The 24,031-nt window shown below is 47.3% G+C and overlaps 1 protein-coding gene across 2 annotated transcripts in view; it reads left to right on the forward strand.

The window, feature by feature from the left end:
- LOC133128775 (pre-B-cell leukemia transcription factor 1-like) overlaps positions 1-24,031 on the forward strand; it is a 78,619-nt gene that overhangs the window by 49,618 nt on the left and 4,970 nt on the right. The window contains exons 3-8 of one of the 2 annotated variants that reach the window (XM_061242544.1): positions 10,775-11,019; positions 14,211-14,401; positions 16,668-16,803; positions 17,926-18,085; positions 19,867-19,979; positions 21,753-21,842. In XM_061242544.1, the coding sequence (XP_061098528.1) occupies positions 10,775-11,019; positions 14,211-14,401; positions 16,668-16,803; positions 17,926-18,085; positions 19,867-19,979; positions 21,753-21,842 (935 nt within the window). The remainder of the gene's footprint in view (positions 1-10,774; positions 11,020-14,210; positions 14,402-16,667; positions 16,804-17,925; positions 18,086-19,866; positions 19,980-21,752; positions 21,843-24,031) is intronic. The other variant, XM_061242545.1, reaches the window with a different exon arrangement.

The raw sequence follows: 24,031 nt of genomic DNA on the forward strand, positions 1-24,031 counted from the left end.
CAACTTGAAGTCATGGTCATCTTAATATTCAGCTCCGTTTAAGATTGCAGCGTGCTTATTTACCCGTGTTAATCGGTTTTGTGAAGAATAAGGAGCACGGATCTGAGGTAGGCGTATCGCCGATGACATGACATTCCAACCGGCATTCCCATGAGCTTCCCGGTCTTGTCTAGGCTGTTCTGCGCCGTGTACAACACAGCCCGGGATGGGAATGGCCCTACATCTCTACATAATATTCATAAAAAGAGGTGTCATCCTTCAGCTATGAAATGCGTGTTTGTGGATGGTGCTCTACCATAGCCCAAGACACGGAGATATTGTGTTAGGGAGCCTGGTAGCCTTAATACAGTAATAATTCATATGCGTATCCACCTGATAATTTATAAGGTATATTAAAAGGTAAATTCTGGCTTTTTAAAGCTTGTAATATGATGTAGTTTTACAGCCTACATCTATATTCAGACACATATTCCTTTCCCTCAGGGTTTTGAATAGGTTTCTGTTGTATAAGTCGCCTGCCTGATGAAGCGGATATGTTCAGACCAGGATTTTTCCGAAGCTCCAAATGATTTTCAAACTGCTTTTGTGGACCGTGTGTCTGATTAGATCAAGTAGATCTAATCTGTATACGTTAAAAGATGCCTTTGGAACGAAGAACAATTTCAATAGCCCAGAGCCTAATGTATTACCTAATTTGAATAAGGAACACCATTCTTTTAATGAATGCCATCCACTTAAAAAATACAGGCTGGAAGAAAGGTCTCTCCTGTAGCGCTGACTGCTTCATTACGGACAGCCCCTAGGCGTGGACCGGCCTGCTTAATCCCCGCAATGATAATAATTAGCATTATTAGAAATGGCTGCAGGGGTGGGGGGGGGTTGGTCGGGGTTCTCGAACGGCCGATGAACTAGCTCGCCTCTCTTGTCCGCTCGCCGAGGAACTACTGGTCACGAGTGGCGACGACCACGCGGGATGAGGAGTCACCGAAACCGGCTTCTGTGACGGCTGTCATCTCCTCTCCCGCCAGCTGTCACCTCAGACCAGCGCTGAGCCTCATTCTTTTAATTGACACCTTACTCTCCTCTTCCGGTCTCTGATTGTCCCCCTCACCCCCCTCCCCACTCCTCCTTTGCCCCCCCCCCCCCCTTTTTTTTTTGCCCTCTTCATTGTTCTTCCTTCGACCGAGGGGCTCGACCGTCTGCGAGGAGCGGGCTGCTGGAATCTGGCCACCGCGCCAGCACGCGCGCTGGCTTCTAAAGGACGGCCAAATTGTTTTATAAGCGTTTTATTGCACACTCCATTGACTGGAGTGTTTGTTTTGGTTGTGGTGTTGTAGAGGGAGAGGGCGCTGAAGCCCTGGAAAAGCTTGGTACTCTCACTTGGAAGGTGGCTGCAACTTGTACATGGTATTACCATCATTATTATCTAGGAGTGGTTTTTTAATGAGCCAAAAGTAGAAAAATATAGAAGACCTGAATGCTGGTACAGCATTGGATAAAAATATAGGTTCATTTTCAAGACAAAACATATAAGCATATAAGCCAAATTAATGTTTTGGTCACAGACCTTCATCATTGTCTTGATGCACATGGAATAATGGTTCAATATATATATTTTTTAACGAGTTCAAATAAATGGTCACCGCCCAGACACGAGTGCAAATATGTAAAAGCGTGCTTTGGTCATCGGCCGTCCCCAAAGAAACGTTACTTAATGTAAATGTCATTCGTTCTGATGGATTTCATTCCCTTCTTGGATCTGGCTGCAGACGTCTTCATTTTTAATGAGAAGGAACGAGCTGAGTAATTAAGAAATCAGTTCAGGAAGTGCCGTGGCCGTATCTGGATCCGCGCACGCACGCCGGCTCGTTACCGCACTCCGCCACGCTGTGCAGTGTTGCCGTAGCGACTCGGGCGGTTTTAAACAGCGCTCCCTCATCCCGTTAAAGCGCGGTAAGAGGCCACCGTGTGGAACACGCCAGGGTGATTTTGGAAAGCTGGAGGGGAAATGTGGAATTGGTGGTAGGGGGTGGGAGAGAGGGACACCCCGGTTTTAGCAGTTCAGTGTCTGTGGTCTGATTTTCCCGGTTTCCGTCCCAGCGCCCGGTGTGGCTGTAATGAACGACGCTGCTGTTAAATTAGCATGGAGCTGTCGCTGCGGTTCTGGTCCCGGCGATGTGACAGGCCCACCGCCGCGCGCCGGCGTTGGCCGAGAGGCGACCGCCACCGTGATTTATTAACTGCTAAAGCCACGATGAAGTGCGCCCACTGAATCACCAATGCAAACAAACACAGCTCGCAATGTCACTATAAATTCAGCCTGAGCTGCTAACCGCAGCACTACTGTACCTAAAAGGTTAATTACCTGAAAGCGTTTTTAGTTGCTTCTGCTAGATTTAGCCCTCAGGTTTTTTTTTTTTTTCATTTGTTTGTTTTAAACATTGTTCCTCATTTCAATTGCTTTGACCTAGCAACTGAAATAAGTAGATAACTGAAGACATATTTGCATACACTAGGATACATTTACGTACAGTAGTTTGGTACGGTGTATTATACAACATATTAATGGAAACTATTTGAATTGAAATAAAAAGATTTCATTATAATCCAGTAATTGCCAATGTTATAACGAAGAAAAGAAAATCCAGGAAATATTTTGGAGAATATCGTGTCGAAGAATGACAAATTTTTAATTGTGAAAGAGAAGAAAAATATGAAATGAAACAAGCAAGTCAATAAATATGGGATTGTGTATCGTGTATTCTTCAGTTTTCTATGCATTTTATTTGTGTCTAGTTCTGTACACAATTTGACTGGAATTCCACTGTCCCCGTCCCAGGTTAGACCCTATGGCCTTTGATTTATTCTGGAATGTTCTTTTCGGCGAGCTCTCGTGGGGAGCTGCAAACATGGGGCTCCTTTTCTCCCCCCCCCCCCCCCGTGTTGTTCCAAAACTGGAACTGGCTTAAGAACCTTCAATATGAAGGCCTATTTGTGGGCCACTGTCAGGGCCTCCATTTTAATAGACGTTTAATAGATGTGGTAATGAAATGGCCTGTCTAGACGTGCGGTTTTATACTGTACAAAGGGTGTGAGAAGGTGAGCAGTGTTTGTGTGCCGGATGAGGACGGAGTACTCTAAGTGTCCCTGGTGACAGGGGAGGGTTCTAGCTGTGCTGCCCACTCCTCCTCCTCTCTCCCTCTCCCTCTCCCTCTCCCTCTCCCTCTCCCTCTCCCTCTCCCTCTCCCTCTCCCTCTCCCTCTCCCTCTCCCTCTCCCTCTCCCTCCCTCCCTCTCCCGCCACACTGGAGTGGATCACGTTACGGTATCGACGGGAAATGGAGCTGTTCCAGCAGCCGAACGGCTGCCAGTCTGAGCCGCAGAAACTTTTATCATTTCTGTCAGAAACATCACAACTTGCTTGTTTGACCATACATCTTCCTAATTGTGACAGAATACTTCAACATCATTAATTAAACATGCTTTAATTTAACCGCTTAGAAGCAGCCAAGGCGGGCTCGGTTAGTCTTCCACTCTGCGCTGCCACTCTGTTTTTCCTTCGTGCCCGTGCGGGTGCCTCGTTTGTTTATTGTTTATCCGTCTCTGGCTTTCCACGGTTTGTTTTGCGGTTGTTTTGTGAAATATAAAACAAAGCGCAGACGTTGTTGGTCGGGGCGGGGTTTCAAAAGGTCACGACCTCGACAAGTGTGGTGGGTGGATGGATGGATGGATGGATGGACGGACGGACGGACGGACGGACGGTCATCGTAGCTTTGCAAAGGCGGGGAGAATTCCTTCCTTTTAGTCGGTGGGCTATTAAAATGCAGGGGTGGCCTAAAGTCATTTAAATTTTTCATTCTGTGTGCTGCTAATGCTGAGTGTGCTGCAGATGGGTTCCCCTCCATCCTCCTGGACAGGGCTCAATTATACATGACCGCAGAGAGGCTGGATCTGTCTTTTGTCCTTGTTCAATTAAAACCTGCCTGGGACTAAGGGTTAAGTTGAAATGATCCGCGTCTCTGTTTATAGCGGCGCAATTAATATTTTAACACTCGCGGCTCTCTTTCGTACATCCTGGTTTCGGTTACTGGAATATTCCAGACTGTGTCACGCATGAAATGTAGAAAAAAGGAATTTTAAAAATCATAATAAAAAGACGATGGCTGAAAATCTCGTGCCAAGAAATTCCTGCTCCGTGAGGTCATAAATTGTGTCTGAGGTTCGTTGTTGTAAGCATGACCTTAAAAATGGGTATCTTCCTTGACTGTGACTTGGGAGGGAAGTACCATGTGTAAATGTAGGATGAAAATGAAAATATGGCCGTCTTTGGTGCTAAGGCTGTTATTAAATGTGGCTTCGATTTACAAACGGCCAGATGTGGGTCTCAGCAGTGATGTTGAGTGTTTCCCCTGATTGTGTTGTAGGCGGATTTGTGTTGGAGGAACTTGCTCATGGTAGATTGGGACAATGGAAGAGTACATTGGATGGGGTCTCTGACCAGTCCTAGGGGGGTGAAGGTTTGCCATTTAAGGTAAACCAGTTTCCTCTTGAACTGCAAGACGATCCTCTCAAAGGTGTCGTTCCGGGTCTGAAGTTGAAGGCCCAAGCCGGCCTTCCACACTCCCACCCTGTTTCTTACATCACCTGTATAAGGCCATTGTGGCTCGGAGAAAGAGCAGGACCGCAGTAATGGGAACCGGCAGAAGCCGAACCGAAGGTTCTCCTAACTGCTCACCGGAGGGAACCGCGCGGGACTGGCTAGGGAGGCCGGATTACGCCTCGGCTAACGAGAAGCCGTCTTTGAACCGTGTCCAAACGGGGAAAAATGTTTCCATTAGAGACTTTCAACAAGTGCCACGTTCACAGAACTGGCGGGGAGGGAGGGGGGGGGAGATGAAAAGAAGACATGCGGATGATTGTTTATCCCTGGGAGAAATGCTGACGTTCGTCTGCGGGTGGCTAAGTAAGTTGAGCAACACTCCGGATCCTGGGGGGGGTGGGGGGGGGGGGGTGGGTGTGGGCTCGTCTGAGTGGTGCAGACCCAAGGCTCGCAACATTAGGACAAATCAATTAGCCCGCCATTAACGAGTTGCAGCCAAGCGGGCCCGCGACGGTTAGCGGGAATCTCAATTCCAGGCGAATTTCTTTTCTTTTCTTTTTTTTTTTCTCGTGCTAATTGTGTTTATTTTATTCCTTGCACGGGCTTAATTGTTAGCTTTGAGGTTAAGGATGGTTGGGATGAATAATCATTCTCGCGACATGTGATGTCGTGATACCCATGTCCAACGCAGAGTACTTATCATATTTCCCTGTTGGCGTATGCTTCTTGGCCAGAAATGTATCTTTTTAGCATGACTATGTCCTCCATTTTAAATGTTCTGTGCTTTAGTGAGAACATGCTCTATGTGTGTAGCATACTCTCCGGAGTACTAGGATGAAAGATGGCAAATGCGTAGGAAATGTATTCAGATTTTTTTCCCTACACTGGGGCTGATTTAAGCGTGCTCTCAATATCAGCTGACATTATGCGGACCAGCTGTTCACAGGTCCTGACCTCAAAGTGCTTATTGTACAGTGATCTGCTGTCAATGACTGATGGGAACCATTTCAACTGGCATCCCCTCTGTTTTTCAATACTGACAGCTGGTCTCAAAAAGGCCTGCATCACCTGCAAGACCCAGCCTGTAACTCTAACGCTCCTGAACGAAAACATCTTGAGTCTGGAATCTTTTGAAAAGGCACTTCAAAGGCAGGATTTAAAATGACAATAACAACCGGGACTTTGCGTTTGGCTCTCTCTCTCTCTCTCTCGCTCTCTGTGTCTCTCTCTCTTTCTCTTCTCTTCTCTTTCCTTTCCCCTGTCTCTCTCTTTCTCCCATCTTCTCTTTCTCTCCTCTTTCATCTATCTCTCTTCCTTTCCCTCCCTCTCTCTCTGCTCTCCCTTTCTCCCTCTTCCTCCCCCCTTCTCTGTCTGTTCTCCTGTTCTTCCTCTCTCTCTCTTCTCACTCTTCTTTTTTCCCTGTCTCTCTCTTTATCTCTTTCCCCATCTTTTTGTTCTCTCTTTTATCTCTATCTCTCTTCCTTTCCCTCCCTCTCTCTGCTCTCCCTTTCTTCCCTCTTCCTCCCTCCTTCTCTCTGTTCTCCTGTTCTTCCTCTCTCTCTCCTCTTTCATTTCTCTCTCTCCTCTCTCCCCCCCCCCCGCTCTCACACTCTCTCCAGCCTTCTCTCCCCCCCCTCCCTCTCTTTCTCTCTCTGGAGTTTGGGTAGTGGTGGCAGGTCCTTATTTTCTGTGGAAGGATTGGTTCTGGTTGAGTCGGGTCCAGCGGCGCCTCCCCCCAGTCGAGGTGCGAAAGGCGAGAAACATCGCACACTTTTCTCATTCTCATCCCCCCCCCCCTCCCCTCCACCATCCCTCGCTCTCTCTCTCCAGTCCCGCTCCTGCGGATCACAGCTCACTTTCCCAATGTTAATTGCAATGTCCAATTTAAAATCCTTCTGCATCCCCTACTGTCTGTTCGCCATGAACAAAGCCCAGCCTCTCCCCCGTACTCTCATGTCCTAAAGTACAGCCACCATTTTGTATGACCTTTCGCCACAGTGCTCCGAGTAAGGTGTACGGAGGGAGCCTTACGCTTGAGAATGGTGGGGGTTTTTTCTTTCTCTCGCCGTTATGTTGCGTCTGTGACAGATGATCTAAAAACCCGTCTCGGCCTCACTCATTTTCACGCTGTTTTATGTCATGATATGAAATCATGTGTAATGGAATCTGTCAGGGCTGAACGTCGCCGACGGTGTCTGTTGTCCGTCCGCCCACGTTTCGTTTATTTATTTATTTATTCCCTTTTTTTTTTCACCCCTCTCAAAAGGCTTTCATAAGGAATGGATCGTAATGGATTACCGTTCTTGCCAAGCAGATTTTCGTCAGCGGCTCTTAAGCGGGGTAGGATAAACATGCGAGGATGGGGATGCGGAGCCCGGAGGTTATGCATTGTACACGGGCGCGAAATCCGCGTGTCCCGGAGACCGTCTGGAGACTTCCCGGGGAAGAACAGACCTAAAGGGGGCTTGTCCGGGAATACTCGGGAATATGTCAGTGTACCACCCTCACACACACATACACTCACACACACACACATTTCAGTGTGTCAACAATATAGTAAACGACGATTTGCTTTGTTTACATTGTTATGTTTTGTATATCATAGTATTGTAAATTTGGGTTGGGGTAATGAGAACTGGGGTCTCATCATAATTGTGCAAAGGGCAATTCTGTAGCTCGTAAAGGCCAAAAGACAACAGAATGGCAACATAAAACCGCAAGTTTTTCAAAGGCGCTGTGTGTTCTGTTGAGGGGGAAAGCTCCGGGGGGCTACCTCGTGAAAAAGTTAAAGATGATAAAATGCCGCACTGCCGTTTTACGGTTAATTTTATGTTTTGAACTGTGGTCTTGTTTTTTGCACTCCATTGAGTCTGGTATTTATGAGGTCGTTACCGCAGGGAACAGAGAGAGGGGAGGGGAGAAAAAAAAATGTTTCGTGCCACGTTCCGAAGGTTTTCCGCGGGATGAAAACCGGGATCTTTGTAAATCACGGCGGTGGCGTTTGGGAAGTTGGGGATGGGGAGACTCGGACGGTCGGGATAATGACCGCGGCGGCCGCAGGAGATGGATGGAGGTCAGGATGGTGGCAGAGTGGAAACATGTGGCTGGTGGAAGGTTGTGGAGGGGGGTCTTATTTTTCTTTGCCCCCCACCCCCCCACCCCCACCTTGTCAGCTGGTTGAAGGACATGCACTAATGAAACAGGATGTTTGTACGGTCCTGCGGTCCCAGGAGAAATCGGACCGCTCCCCCGCTCAATCTCCATGTGCTGGCCCCGCGGCCTGAACTCCTGACCTTTCCCGCTCACCAGCAATCTTCACATTTGCATTCCTGGTCCCCTCTGAAGTGGGGGCGGGGGGGGGCTTTGGAAGGGGGCTGACAAACCCTCCTGCTGGCCTGCTTGACCACAGACCGGGATAATGTGCCCAGGCCTAAAGTGCCCCCCCAAAAAAAAAAAAAAATAACCCCCCCTCCCTCTCCGAGTATTAACGAGGCAGCCTGTCATTCACATTGATTAGGAGCTGATGCTCAGCGGAGGCTGAATAATAGGCCGAATGATAATATGTGTTATTATTGTAATGGCGGTTCGATTCTCGGAGCTAATTTGGTTCTGCTGATGTTTTTCATTGTGAATATTTAAATTTCGGGGAGATAAGCGCACTGCTGGGCTCGTTATTGTGATGTTGAGTGAAAAAAAAAAAAAAAACGGGGGAGGAGAGAGAGGGAGAAAACCGGACTGGAATTAGTGTGGCATGAAGAACGAGTGTGTGTTTTTCGCCCCGCGTTTCTTTTGTTAGCGGTCGCAGGGAATCGGCTGGGGGATCAGTACCTGGCGCATCACCTCGGCGGTGGAGAAACGCTGTCCCCGTTCCCTCCGAGAACACTAAGGGAGACCCCTAGTGGTAGGAGCTGGGAATGGCGCTTTTATTTCACAGCGGGCCAGAAGCAGGGCTTCTGATTTACTGTGGCGGAGCGCTAACGCCCGGCGACGCGCTAACGCGGCCGGTGAGGGAGCGGTTGTAAAATGGCCGGCCGTGTCCGCACACTGTGACCCCCCCCTCCCCCCCGGACGCGGTGTCGACCCGCGTCATGGAGCCTGTGCTCCTAATGGCCGCTCGCCGTGTTGCGGCTTTACGGAGAGCGGCCGGCGTATATCACAGAACCGCCAGGGCGGCCCTCGGGCCTACGCGGCACGTGGGGAGCTTTCGCGCTCCGCCTCTCCCCGGGTGCCACTCCCCGGCCTAGCCGATCGGCGCTGGCGAACCCCAGAGGGGGTGAGTGCCGGGTGCACCCGGGTTCGACTGCGGGGCCTCTGGCTCCAGGACCGGGGCCTCTGGCTCCAGGACCGGGGCCTCTTGCTCCAGAACCGGGGCCTCTGGCTCCAGGACCGGGGCCTCTGGCTCCAGGACCGGGGCCTCTGGCTCCAGGACCGGGGCCTCTTGCTCCAGGACCGGGGCCTCTGGCTCCAGGACCGGGGCCTCTGGCTCCAGGACCGGGGCCTCTTGCTCCAGGACCGGGGCCTCTGGCTCCAGGACCGGGGCCTCTGGCTCCAGGACCGGGGCCTCTGGCTCCAGAACCAGGGCCTCTTGCGGTGTGAAAACAGCTGCTAAGCCTGGAGGCTGGGACAGACAGCTGCTTGGCCAGGGGTCAGCGTTGCCTGCGTTTAAGCTGGGCACCAACACAGCACAGCAAGCAGGGCCCTGGTCGTCTCATTCTATTTACTGTGGCCCTGCACTTTGGACAAAATAAACGCCTCACAGCATATTGCGTTACAAGAAAAAGTAATTGTAGCCAAGGTACAATGTAACTGGAGAAGAGTTGTGCTGACTTTGTTTGTACAGCGAATGTACTTATCTGTTGTTACTCATTCAGAATTGAGGAAAATGCAATTATATTATCAAACTGGATGCGAACCATACTTTTTGTCAGCTTAGAAACATGAAACCAATGGAACTGAAATGTGTTTGTCTTTGTAGTAAATGACTATCATTGGAAAAACCAGAGAACATTCTCTAGTTTATCTCTTTGTGGCAGACTACATACTGTAGATTTATAGTTGTGTAGAATATACTACCTACATACTGTAGGCATTTCTTATATGCAAGAAATAGGGGACGGTAACTTCATATTATAATTGACAGAATTTAAATGGGATCATTTATCTTTAACTGTCCTGTTTTTTCATCATTATAATCTCTGCCAGCTTTTTTAATTTTCTAAGGATCACCCAACAGCAGCTAATTCCATTGGACTTAATTGAGTCTAATGTGGTCGCATTGCATTTGTACATTTCAGATGAAATCATTTTTACAAAAATTGGCTGACTAATTTCTGACTGGCCTCAGATCTCTGTAATGAGCAAAATTATGTAACCGATATCTCCTTTTTACATTTCTTCTTCATAATTTTTGTCATGTAAACTCATTGAATGCAGTTCTATAATTTTATTTTGCGTGAATGTGTTTATATTTTATTTGCGAATTTGAACTTTAATTTCGGCCACGTTAAAAAGGAATTGAAATGATTATTATTTGATTGAAATTGCATTTTACATCAAATAATTTATGATGTAAAAGTGATGGTTTTATTAATGTTTTTATGGCCCTGGAATGATGAAATGAGCTGTGAAAGTGTGGGTGATATACTGTGTGTGAGGAGTGTGCTGTGTGGGGAAACTGCTGGAACACTGCTGTGTGTGCACACACTCACACACAACTTCCTTTCCGTTACAGTCGCTGCTAATACCTGTCCGCAAATCTCTTTCCACTGTTTAACTCTGCCGGTGTAGTATGACAAGAGATTTCAAAGGTTTTGCTCTACTTTTGCCTGGTGGAGCTCACAGGAAACACAAGTGTATTGCATACAGTGATTGCGTGACGACACCACAACCGTTCCTACGCCATGCGTGTCACATCTGAGCTCCTCCACACCTTTGAACCGTGTACGACTAGTGGCTACGGTGTTAGACTGGGACCCGGAAAGTTGGTGGTTCCAGCCCCAGTGTAGCCACAGTAAGACACTGTTGGGCCCTTGAGCAAGGCCCTTAACCGCACATCGCTACAGAGGATGTTTGGCCCCTGCTTAGTCCAATCAACCGTCAGTCTCTAGGGATAATAAGCCTGCTGAATAACTGTAATGTACTGCCACGGTGACCTCTGACCCCTTCTCTGTTGCAGTCCTGAGTATCCGCGGCGCCCAGGAGGAGGAGCCTCCGGACGCCCAGCTGATGCGATTGGACAACATGCTGCTGGCGGAGGGCGTGTCCGGGCCGGAGAAAGGGGGCGGGTCGGCGGCCGCGGCGGCCGCGGCCGCAGCCGCGGGGGGGGCGGCGTCAGACAACTCGGCCGAGCACTCGGACTACCGCGCCAAGCTCTCCCAGATCCGCCAGATCTACCACACCGAGCTGGAGAAGTACGAGCAGGTGAGCTCCCCCTCCCCCCTCCCCCCCCCCCCTTGCCCGCAGCCTTTGTCACCGTTACAGGCGATTGCGTCAGAGAAGCACACAGATGTTCTCTCCCCCCCCTCCTCCCCTGTCCTGTCCACCGCGTCTCCAGTACTCCGCCGCCTTCATCGCGTTTGATGGCTATTCAAATTCAGACGGGCTGGAGACGGACCTGAGCGCAGTTTTTTGTTTGTAGCCGGGCCAGGGGCACGCAGAAGCACCGTATGAAGCGATTGTAAATAATGAAGCAGAATCCTCTTTTATACACCTTCAGGTACCTTCAGCTTCTGTTATTAATTGGGTACTGCACGAATCCTCACACGTCCTGGGCTTAAGACGGCAAGCCTTGCCCTGATTGGATAGCTGCTACGCTACAGTCACAGGGTGTTTGTGGAAATGAGTGGCTGAGTTTTCCACCCCACAGGTAGACTGGAGGCCGTGTCATTTACTTCATCTCTGTCAGACCAAATACTGTGTTTCCGCTACATCAGGGGTCTGCAAATCTGGCCCCTGAATCCAAATCCGGACCTGGTTGGGTGGTTAACAGAACAATTAGTGCTACTGATTGGCTAGACTGTCTTTACACCTGTCTCCCAGGTATAGGGAGGGTGGAAAACCGGCAGTTCTCAGCCCTCAGTGACCGTGATTTGAGGAAAGGGCTCTACTTAGTAAAAAAACAAGTAGAGGTTTCATGGTTCACCTCTGCTCCAGACAAACCCGCTGTGCTCCAACACGACACCGGCATTGGCTGCGTTCGGAAGGTCCTCCGATGTCAGCCTCTGTTTCAAATGAGCGCGGAGGGTTTTATTTCGATTATCGTTGCTGTGCGTATTAGATTCCACGTGCGGTTTCACCCCTCCCTGTCAGCTTCCTGTTATCTGTTATTAATGTGTCTTATCTGTTGGACGGCTGTCAGATTATCAAATCCCAGCTTTTCATTCAAGTGCCGTCTAGGTTCTTTTTTTTTATCACTAACGGGAGAAGGACAAAACAACCTGCGGGTGGGATGTCACTTGCATGAAATTGGTATTAGTCACGTTGGGCCTCTTCCACTCCGTAAACATCAAAAGCAGCCTTATTTAAAGAGCTGGATCTCTTTTAAAATTGTTATAATTACGGTTTTAAATGAAATACTACCAACGTAAAGGCTGTATATCATGCCATTCATGGACAAAAGATAAATATATCAAAGTGAAGTAGTCATAGCCTGAGTGAAGATGTTAGGCTGTTTTATTAAGTTTATAGACCTTTTAGCAATGCAGTGTGCGCGTGTGTGTGTGTGTGTGTGTGTGTGTGTGTGCTGTGCTTCAGTACATCAAGCGATCACCTCAGCCTAGTCATAATTACAACCACAACCTGGACCAGGGTCAGGTGCCAGGTCTTTCAGTTTTCTCCTTACAGTACGATCAGAGTTTAAGTGTATATCCTGTGTGTGTGTGTGTGTGCTTATATATTTTTGAACGTTTTTGTACGTGGGTCTATGTATAGAGACTGCTTGTCATTGTATTCAGATTTTTTAAATAGTATATTTAGCTCATGCATCTGCCTCTGTGGCTCTTTGTACTGTAATAGGGTATCTGTGTCTTTGTAGATATGTGTTAGCACGTCTGTGTTTTGCCATTATGCAAATTGCGCAGCCGTCATTGGGCCATTTGGGTCCCTCTCTGTTTGATGGGAGTATCCCTGGTCTGACGGTAACATAGCTTCAGCTTCATCCCCAGAAAGGAGTGAGTGAAATCTGCACGTGACCCAGCCGTGAGATAAGATGGGGGGTGGGAGAGAAAGAGAGATGGGAGAGGGGGGTGAGAGGGAAGGCGAAAGAGACCGAGAGATACTATAGAGGGAAAGATAGACTGAGTGATGAAGAGAGAGACAGAGCGATAGATAGAGAGGGAGGAAGAAAGATAAATATTTGATTTTAAAAGCCCCTTTATTGGAACATTGTTCAAATCAGACAATTCAGAGCCTCATAAACCAAATAAAAACAAACCACACAGAGGGTGTGAGTGAAAGAAGGAGGGAGAGGGGAAGAGGGACAGATGGGGAGAGGGAGAGGGGAAGAGGGACAGCGATGGAGAGAGGGAAAGGAGAAGGGAGAGGGGGGGAGAGAGAGTGTGAGAGTGGGAAAGGAGAGTGACGGAGGGAGAGAAATGTAAAGGAGAGAGAGGGAGAGAGAGAGAAGGGGAGAGACGACTGCTGCATTACGGCAGGTTCACGTCTCAAACCGCTGAACGTGAACAGGAGCTCTTGTCAGCACGGAAAGGCTGTCATTTCTACCTGTCTGTTTCGCGGAACACCACTTTCATCCGATGCATTTTCATCATGTAAAGCAGTCATCTCTCCAGAGCCAAGGAGGGAATTCACACCGTCTTCCCAACGCGAAGCGTGTTCACCTGGAAATGATGTCTGACCCAGGCGGAACCAGGTTAAGAGCCACGTTCCACTGGCGTCTGAAAGCGTTACCTGGCTTTGTGCGATTCGCAGGTTTCATTTGTACTGAATCCCATATTCGTTCACTGATTTTTGTCTCCTGTGCTAACCTGGATGAGTTTTACATGGTGTTTCTAATCCTTATTCTGTTGCCACCTGAAGTGAAGTTAGCTGTTGCCATGTCCATAAAACTATCACTCTGCTCTCACTGCAAATGATCATGGGCCAGCTTCTTAGACACAGTTTAAGCCTAGCCCTAGACTAAATTCTGTTTTGAATGGAGATTATCCATACTCTTTAGTCCAGGACTAAGATTAATCTGTTTCTGTGAAACCGGCCACATATGTCCAAAGCAGTAGTATTCTTATCTAAACTGAAGTTGCATTTTGATGTGTTAAATTTTCTGGGTAACACGTTATTTTAAGGCACATAAGAACTATATAACACCTTCATAAACACTGTGCACTGTATAGTACATTCATAAGAACTTCATAAGCATAACATAAGTGTGTTGTGTCAGTTCACTTGGTATATTTGACAACACACCATATGCTTATTTGCGGTTGTTGAAGCGCTATGAATGCTTATGTAGCGCTTATGAGTGTTCTATGTCGTGCTTATGATAAGAGTTACATAGCTCTTGTGTAGGGGCCTGCACACAGAATGTGACTGTTTTCTGAATGTTGATTGGACCGCCGTATCCACCAATCGCGTCTCGCTCTTTGTCCCCCCGGGGCCAGGCCTGTAACGAGTTCACGACCCACGTGATGAACCTGCTGCGGGAGCAGAGCCGGACCCGGCCCATCTCGCCCAAGGAGATCGAGCGCATGGTGGGCATCATCCACCGCAAGTTCAGCTCCATCCAGATGCAGCTCAAACAGAGCACGTGCGAGGCCGTCATGATCCTGCGCTCCCGCTTCCTCGACGCCAGGTCAGTGTGTGTGTGTGTGTGTGTGTGTGTGTGCACGCATGTGTGTGCACGCATGTGTGTGTGTGTGTGAGTATGTGTGTGTGTGTGTGTGTGCGCGTGTGTGCGCGTGTGTGCACGTGTGTGTGCGTGTGTGTGTGTGTGTGCGTGAGTATGTGTGTGTGTGTGTGTGTGTGTGCGTGTGTGTGCGTGTGTGTGCGTGAGTATGTGTGCGCGTGCGTGTGTGTGTGTGCGTGAGTGTGCATGTGTGCATACGTACGTGTGTTTGTGTGCAGGTGTGTAGCACTATGTGCATGTGTGCGTGTGTGGGCACGTGCGTGTGTGTGTGTGTGTGTGTGTGTGTGCGCGCGTGTGCACACGTGAGTATGTGTGCACGTGTGTACGTGTGTGTGTGTGCGTGTGTGTGCGCACGCATACATGTGTTTGTGTGCAGGTGTGTAACACTGTGTGCATGTGTGTGTGTGTGGGCACGTGCGTGTGTGTGCCTGTGTGCCTGTGTGCCTGTGTGCGTGTGTGCGTGTGTGCGTGTGTGCGTGTGTGTGTGTGTGCGTGAGTATGCATGTGTGCATATGTGTGTGTGTGTGTGTGTGTGCGCGCGCGTGCGCACGTACGTGTGTTTGTGTGCAGGTGCGTAACAGTGTGTGCATGTGCGTACGTATGTCTGTGTGTATCTTTGTCATTTTGTATTGAGCATGTGCAATACCTTCACAGTTGGGCCACTGTGTGGCAGGGGTTGCAGGTGACGCTCAAAGCTATATACAAAATCACAGCACCAGCCAGTCTCTATGGGCCACATTTTCCCTTGACGTTTACTGCAGTTTGGTCAGTTCTCATATTGTAACAAAGAACATTTTTTTGGTGTTTGCATAACCTACTTCTAGCTGTAGTATGCAACGAGCCAAAACTGCTGTATGCCCTTAGCCAAAACTGCTAAACCTATCCTTAATCTTTATGGATTGGTGCAAATTACATTGGCAAATCGTGTTATTGTTGCTCATCCTTTAAATAGCGTTCTTAATCGCTTGTATGCATAAATCCAGACTCCAAACGCTAAGCTAATCTGTAGATACTGCCTACTCTTCGCCAAGATTGATCGTGTCTCACCGTGAGGAGTTTGTGTCTATATTCATTTGAGCAGCTTGTCACCTCAGTTGTAACAGGCAGAATTTGAATCTGCTGGCTGTGGATTATGGGAACTGAAAGCAGACGGCAATGAGTGGATTTCAATAGAATGTCCTAGAAATGCTTATTGGTATAAGAGATGAATGGTTTACATGTTTCAGAATAGGCATATGTGCATGTTTTAAGTTGGTAAAATAACCCAGTAGGCAAACATTTGTATAGTAGTCTATTAGATAAGTAACCATGTTTCTAGTTTAGATTTTTGGTGAAGTTCTTTCGAATCACTTTGAGTCTGAACCTCACGGATAGGTGTACATTATGTGGCAAATTAATTGACCGAAAAACAATTCTCCCATCACACAACAACGTTATACAAATCTATTTCCAATGTATTAGAAAGCAGTTTTCATCTGTCTTCGGCATTTACGCGAAAATGTGTGAAAATATGTACAAGAATCCGAGAGCGAGATTGTCTCCCACTTCCGTGAGTGTCTCCTTCCATTTTGCGAGAATAATTTCTGGATCGCCCGGTTGTTTTAGAGGGGGGGGGACATGTTCGGCAGTTCTGATTAATCCCGTGGACCTGCGAGATCACGCTGGGCGCATTTACATTTCTGAGGCCTGCGGTTTTTTTTCAGAACGAGGACAGAAATATCACAGGAATACGCTGATCTGCTTATCCGCTGAGACACTGTCAACTGGCCCACCGCTTCGTGTGAAAAAGCCTTTTTGGGGAGAAGCGTGTCTTAATTGTGCCCGCATCGCCTGTTCAAAGTGTGGTGGGTGGGATGGGGGAATTTAGGTATTTGCATTAATGCTGCTTGCTCACTATTAAAAATAGAGTTTTGAATCGCGATTCTTTGCTCTGTCTTTGCAGCATTTTCACATTTACCGTTTTTGAATGTGGGATTTTTCTTCACTTTCTAAGAGGGAGTATTTGCATCTCTAGCTGCTTGAGCTCAAAGTTAAGGCCATGGCGAAGGCCACAGCAGCCAAAACGTCATGGTTTAAGCAATAAAAACGGTTTTCTACATGTTCTACGGGCCAGCGGCACCTTTTCCATCACCTTTGGATGTTGCCGTGGTAACATTTGTGAAGGAGTTCATAATAACAGACCCACGGTTTCTCCCGTTATCTCTCTGCGCAGACGAAAAAGACGGAACTTTAACAAGCAGGCGACGGAAATCCTCAACGAGTACTTCTACTCCCACCTCAGCAACCCCTACCCCAGCGAGGAGGCCAAGGAGGAACTGGCCAAAAAGTGCAGCATCACCGTGTCCCAGGTACAGGAAACAAACGCAGACAGGAAGTACACTGTAGGCCCGGACGGTTTGACCCGCCCGTTCACACACAGAAGCAGACCGCTGTCTCTTTAGTGTTTGACAGTGAAAAGGTAGAGCAATTGACATGTCAGTGGATTTGAATGTGGCTATTTGGAATCCCAAAATGAAGGGATTTATGCAGTGGCCGGTCAGTTATCAACTGTCAGTTTGATCGATCGTGGTGGTATTGTAGGGCAGTGCCTTTTCTTTGGTCCATAGGAATCAGCTTGACAGTGTAGCGCCAGTCACCCGTCACACTCTCTCTGCCGTTTTTGTCCATTTTTTATCTCTGCAGCTGTGTGCGCATGGAGAATCATTCAGAAATGCTATTTTGGTAGGTGCCTGTAGTGACTGAAAAAGGAAGTATAACCCATACAAGGATTTATATAGATTTATATTCAGCCATAAATTCATCAGTGTTGATATATAAAAATATATTTTTTAAAATGGCATATTTAAAAAACATAAGAACCCATAAATCACATAATACCACCATGAATGCAAAATAATACAATTTTAATGTATCTGCAGTATCAACAATACAACTGTTTACTGTGACCATTATGTTTACAATATATTATTTAAATGGTTTTTAATGTAAATAGAAAATCGCACCATCGTTGTTTCTTTTTTCATTTGGGTGCCTTTTCCCAGGTTATTTTTACGGTGTGCCATGGTACATCAGGAGCAGTGTAATGTATGTTAGAGTGCAGATGATTGCCTCACTTGCCATTTCAGGAGGCCCCTGGCCCTTGCACTGTTACAAACACCATTCCCTGTAGCGGCATCTTCTCCTGACCCAAAGCACCAGCTCCACCTGGATCATACGCTGCTAACAGATCATATGTACAGTAGCACTGTACCAAGCCTTCCTGAAGCCTATCATTTTCCTCCCTTATCTTTTCAAATATAACTAATGGTGGCCTGTGTGGCTGAGCAACACCGGGGCTTTTGCTGCGAAAAGTGACAAATAAACGGTGTTAATATCTAATTAATCACGCATATCTCCCGCGGTTTCGGCTCTCTCTCTGAGAAAATAAAAACGCTCGATGTGTATGACTCAGACGGCGTTTGTGTCTGCAGGTATCAAACTGGTTTGGAAACAAAAGAATCCGATACAAGAAGAACATCGGGAAGTTTCAAGAAGAGGCCAACATGTATGCCGCCAAGACTGCCGTCACCGCGGCCAGCGTGTCCGCCCACGGCAGCCAAGCCAACTCTCCCTCCACCCCGAATTCGGCAGGTGAGTCTGGAGAACGGCTCTCCCTCCGTCGCGGTCTCCGCTGTACCCACCGCTGAGCGTACGTGTAGTCCGAGTCTACGGCCGTAGTCTTAAGACGCTTCCCCGATGTTAGTAAAGTTAAATATTATGTCACGGATCAGTTGTATTTTAGGAACCCCTTGAAAACGAGATGACATTTCGAGATGTCAGTGTGACAATTTGACATTTCAAGGGGCCTATCCTGCTAATAAATACAGTTCGGTAATATTTCAGTAGGTATTCTTAGCTTGTGTGCACATTCTTTTGAGCCACAGTTCAGATGTCCTTCTCTAGAACATCAAAGATGATTTAAAAATGTGCAAATTTAGAATGACTGAAAGTAAAGTCGACCCCTTAAAAGACATTCCCGTCCACTACAAAATAATATGTGGGGAAGTTCAACATGCTAAAGTTGCCATTAAATGACTGGTCTGGCAATTTGGTTTTGCTTTTCAGTTGCTGACATGGTTTTATAACTGAAAAAGGATTTGCAGGAACGGCTTGTGTTGACATTGTAGAATTCCAGCTGTGCAAAAAGACTAATACCGTCGCCCCCTCCATTATAAAACGAACGCAGTCGAGTCATTTGAGCTTTCTAGAGAAATGCGTCAAAGCTCTTGAGAAAAAGACAGACTGTAGGCATGCCCGTTGCATATTACAATTACAAATATGATTCTTGTTGTGATGGAGCAGTCGTCGGAATTCTGTTTGGATCAAAGTTTAGCTGACCTGGGCCCCGTTCCACATAGCAAGTCTCTTGCACTTTTCACTCTCTACTAATAAGAGCTCTTCCCTTTGCTCACTAACACCGCCATTTCTAACATGGACTACGCTCCCGCGATGCAGCACCCTCTCTTGTCCTCTATTGAGTTGCGTGTATGCGGTCATCCCCGTAATGCGCTTTCCCGTTTGACCCATCTGCAAGGGAAATGCGAGTATATCCTTTTACCGTAGTCTGCTTGGTCTCCCGCATGCCATTAAGTTGATGACAAGGCGGCAGAGTCTTTTGTCATATGGTCATAAGCTGTATTTGATTATGGATCCGTCGTTTTTCAAATTAAGTTTAGCCGTGGTCCTTTTAACATCTGGGTTTTTTGTGCCATTAAAGCACAAGGAGGATTCTTTAATTCTTCCTATTGGATTAGGACTTCCTTTTTGGATCCACTGCTGGTAACAAAAATCAATCTTTTCAGAGGCCTTCGAGCCATCTAAAATGTGTGTTTGCAGCTGCTGCCATGAAGTTGTTTTGTGGCACTCACATATAAACTGCAGGGTTTCTACTTAATTGCATGAGACAGTTTTAGAGTACATCACCACAAAACTATACATTGCCCGTAACTGAATAATGCTGCAACCGGGAAGTCAGACTGGCAAGGCTGAAATCTTTCAGTATTTTAAGCCACTGCCTCATGGAATAAGTAATAGTACATATGTATGTGCAAACCTTGCCAATTAAGACGCGGTGCACTGGACACAAAACCGGTTTAACTTTGCCGCCTCGCATCTCCCACGCTGAGAGATTTGGTCGTAATTTCCTTCGACGCGAGACCGACACTCGAAGCAGACAGGAAGTTGTCCGTGAGGTGTTAGCGTTAGCGCCTGCTAGTTTCCCCCCCTGGCTCCGTCCCTGCTGCCGCACCCTGCTTGAGCCGACCGCTCTCTCATCGCACGCTCGCTCGCACGCACGCACGCACGCCCTCTCGCTTCTGCATGGCGGGCGGCCGGACCTCTCTCTGATTCAGGTGCTCACTCTCTCCTTCCAGGTTCTGCCGGCTCTTTTAACATGTCAAATTCCGGAGACTTGTTCATGAGCGTGCAGTCACTCAATGGGGACTCCTACCAAGGGGCCCAGGTTGGAGCCAACGTGCAGTCGCAGGTAGGGACCGATGCGGCGGCTGACACCGGAGCGCTTGTGTGTCTCAGCCCTTAACCACCTGTATGTCACACCTGGGTCAAATGCGTCATTGTTTTTTTTTATGCTTTACTGAGCTTGTCTGGTTTATGGGAACCTTTGGAATACTCCAAAGACACACTGCAAACCCTGCCTTCTGGTCCTCTTTGTTGGCTCAATTGCACCAGGCAAGATCAATCGAGCGCAGATAAGTATTTGATTCCAAAACAATTACGTTTTTGACCCAGGTTTGCTGTATATATTCTCAAACTCCAAATCTTGTGCCAGTCAGAAGTACCAAGCCAGCACTGCATGAACCTGGGTAGGGAAAAGATACTAGGGTTGTTCCCCTCCAAAGAAGGTGTAACTAAATTAGAACCGAGCAAATAGATTTTGTGGAAATGTAATTTATCGTCTGTTCCATGACTCATTGGGGAATGGTAGTCCTGGGCAGGGGTTTTGTAATGAATGCTGACACTCGTGTTGCTGAAGACCAGTTGCAGAGTAAAAAGGGAGGCCGAGCATGGAGAAGAAGTGAAGTCATATTTATCTATAAAGCACATTTAAAATGACTACCGTCAACCAAAGTACTGTACAATTTCTAATTGCTATATATGTATAGCAAAGAAAAATAAAAACAGTGGAAAAACAATCCACAGTACTGCAATAATAATGCATAAGGATGCGACAAAAAACAACAACAAAGACAGTTTTCATGTGGAATTAAAAGCAAGGGAAAGGAAGTGAGATTTGAGCTGGGATTTGAAGGTGTATATGGATGGTGCAGACCTGATAGAGAGAGGCAGTTTGTTCCACAGTCTCGTTGACTGACTATAAAAGCACAGTATACAGTCTGCATCCATTCGCTGTAGTGATCCTCAGAAGGCCTTCCTCCCTTGTGTGTCAGTTGAGCTCACTGTGAGCGCACTGTGCTACAGGCATAGTTCTGAGGCCTTTGTCACCTATTTAAAAAAAAAAACGAAATGACCGCAGACATTTTTGGAAGCGGTACAACACCCGTCTGCCCGTGTGACTTCACCGCGATGAGGTGTCCGTTTGCGCTACGGGCGCAATTTGGCCGGCCGACCTTGTCCCAAATGCTGGCGTAGGTCGGACTTAGCGTCGCCCCTCCGCGAAGGCGGCTCGAGTTTCTCCCAGTAGCAACGCATCCGCTCTCCTCTCTCATATGAATTATTCGCCCGAACGCTGTGGGCATTTCACGGACACGATGAGAAGGAGACTGTAGGCCCACAGAAAGGTCCTTTGGGTTGATACTTTGGCAAACCCAGTGTCCTTGTTCAGTCCAAGGTTATGCAGCCGTGTACGGCTAGAGGAACCACTCGGGCTGATCTTACGGTCTGAGAGTCGTGATGTATGGCCACTGCCTCTAATCTGGTATGTTGTGAGTTTGACTAATTTCAGCACCCTAAAAATGACATTTGAAAAATGGTCGTGTATGTATACATACACATATAAGCGGTATGTATTACATACGTACATAGCTTACTGTTAGCATTTATTCATGTTTAGACGGGCAGATCGTATTCGTAGGCAGAGCATATATCGGAGACTTCAGTGATAGATGTTTCGTTGTTGTTGTTGTTTTTTTTATGCCAGGTTTGCGTACGTGACCTTCTCTGTCTGCAGCCTCCTCTCACAATCGCAGTGACCTCTCACCCCGCTCAAAAATCTGTGAGATTCAAGGCTCCGTTTTTCTGACGCCGCGCTCCGCTTTGTTTGTGCTCTCCTGTGTTTCAGGTGGATACCCTTCGCCATGTTATCAGTCAGACAGGAGGATACAGTGACGGACTCGCAGCAAGCCAGATGTACAGTCCGCAGGGCATCAACGTAAGAAAAATAAATTCATAAAACATTTTCTCCCCCCCCCACTTCTTCTTCCTTTTGGTAAACTTTACTCCCACCGCCAATTATTTCAAAGCCACAGGGCTCAGAACGGCACTTAAGTGGGCCTTGTCCAAGCGTCACGCTCACCTATTTGATCGCGCGTGTGTCGGTCACGCCCGCGGCGGCCGGCGGAGGCCAGGCGGGCGGCGTGCAGGCAGCTGCCTTCTTAGCCTGTCAGACGGGATCACCGTCGCCATGACACCTGCGGTGACGCGCGGCCCGGGAGCGGGCGGGGAACAGGTGACGGCCGCCACCGCCACGCCGGGTTCGGATGTCGCCGAAATGTCCGACGAAGTCCGTGAGGAAAGCGCGTCCGAATAACGCCGCGAGCCCCCCCCTCTAAAAATACATCTGTGAGCCGGCGGGGGGAGGGAGTTGAGGGGTGGGGGGGGGGGCTCCACGCAGCTTTTCGGGGGTGCCGGCGGCTGCAGCATGCGAAATCGGCGGCGACGTGCCATGTCACGGCGGGGAAAATCGATAAGACAGTCCCGAGGAGAGCCGAGCGCGGAATCGGGACAGCAATCCCAGCACATTGGTCAGATCAGGCGTCTGCCGTCTTAATGGCACTGACAGCAGGCTGCGACGCGGGGCGTGGGGGGGAGCCGGCGACCGCGACCGCGACCGCTCTCCCGCTCCGTTCCCCCGCCACGGTCGCCAGAGTCAAATTAAATTTAGCCTGAAAAAAAAAAAATATATAAATAAATTGCTTTTTTATTCATGTATTCAAATCCCTTCCCGGGCGTTTTTTTTGGGTTTGGTGTGTTTTCCGGGGGACATGAGAGACTATTCCTGTAAGGCAGCTCATGATAAACAGGAGGGAACAGTCTCGTGTGTGGCCTCTTTCTCTAGTCAGCTCACACACTGTTACCCTGATACAGACCCAAACCATTCAGCCTCACCCAGTATCCAGCTTAAACGCTCCAAATCACCCATTCCCTTTTCAGGTTTATACATTTATTTATACATTTAATTTATTTGCTTATTTATTATTGGTAATAATTTTTTTATTTTGTTCGAAAGATTAAGCACACAAAAACAAAGCAGAGGAAAGATTGATCATCTACTTGGAGATCTATAATAAAATGAGTATCATGTTTAGATTACTGCCTATGACTTAAAGGGAAGAAATTAAAATTATACAATTTCTTCCGAACATATTTCTGTTATGTTTTTTATGCACAGCGTTGTGTGCATTGTGATTGGTTTTCACGTTGGATGGTGTTGCGTAAGGAAGTACGCTTTCCTCATTGCACCTTAACAATGACAGCCTCTTTTACTGTGTTGATGGTTAGCACACTTCTCTATTATTAATTGGCACATGCTAAATTGACATTTACGTAATTATGTATTTTTCCATTTAAAAAGCATTTGATTGTTTGTGAAATGTGTACTTTTATACTGATAAAATGCCATGGATTTGGAAATGGTTAAGCAACATGCCATTGCCATATTTTATTTATTTATCACAGAAAGGACTTAATGGAAAGACCATATATTGTACCATATTCTATTTTTAGCAAGTAATGATTTAAAATGGAGTAGCCTGACCCTGTTTATGCCATTTTACAAAGGTGTTTGCTAGGCTAACGATCGAGCTAACAAACAGTGATTGCACATGCGAGCCAGGCTGTATTTCAGAACAGCAATTGTGACTTTGAAATGGAATGGCACCAAAGCTGAACATTTTAAAAGTTTTTTCCCCTTCTTTTCTCTTTCTCTCTCTCTCTCTCTCTCTCTCTCTCTGTGATTGCAGACTACTTCCTTCTTAAATAACAGCCTTTGAAATAAAGGGCTGCCAAAGACCATTTTCAGCCATTTCTGGCTGGCATGGAAATTGCTATTAATGTCCTAAATGCTCTTTAGCAGGCCTGTCTGAGGGATTTGAAATGGCTTCTATGTTTCCCATTATATTTTCTCCCCAATCTCCAATGTGATAATTTCCTATAATTGATTCCTCCGTTGCCTGTCTTTTGAGTTTTGTTTCAGAGGGGGTTTGATACAGCCTCAATAATGTCATTTAGGCTTATTGTCTCTCATTTAAATCACTTTTTTGACAGGGACGCTGAATGCCCCTTTTAATGTGACTTGCTTTGGCTGTATATTTTAGCAGTCTAAATACATGTAATCTAGTG

The sequence above is a fragment of the Conger conger genome, chromosome 5, assembly GCF_963514075.1.
Source record: "Conger conger chromosome 5, fConCon1.1, whole genome shotgun sequence".
Lineage (NCBI taxonomy): Eukaryota > Metazoa > Chordata > Actinopteri > Anguilliformes > Congridae > Conger > Conger conger.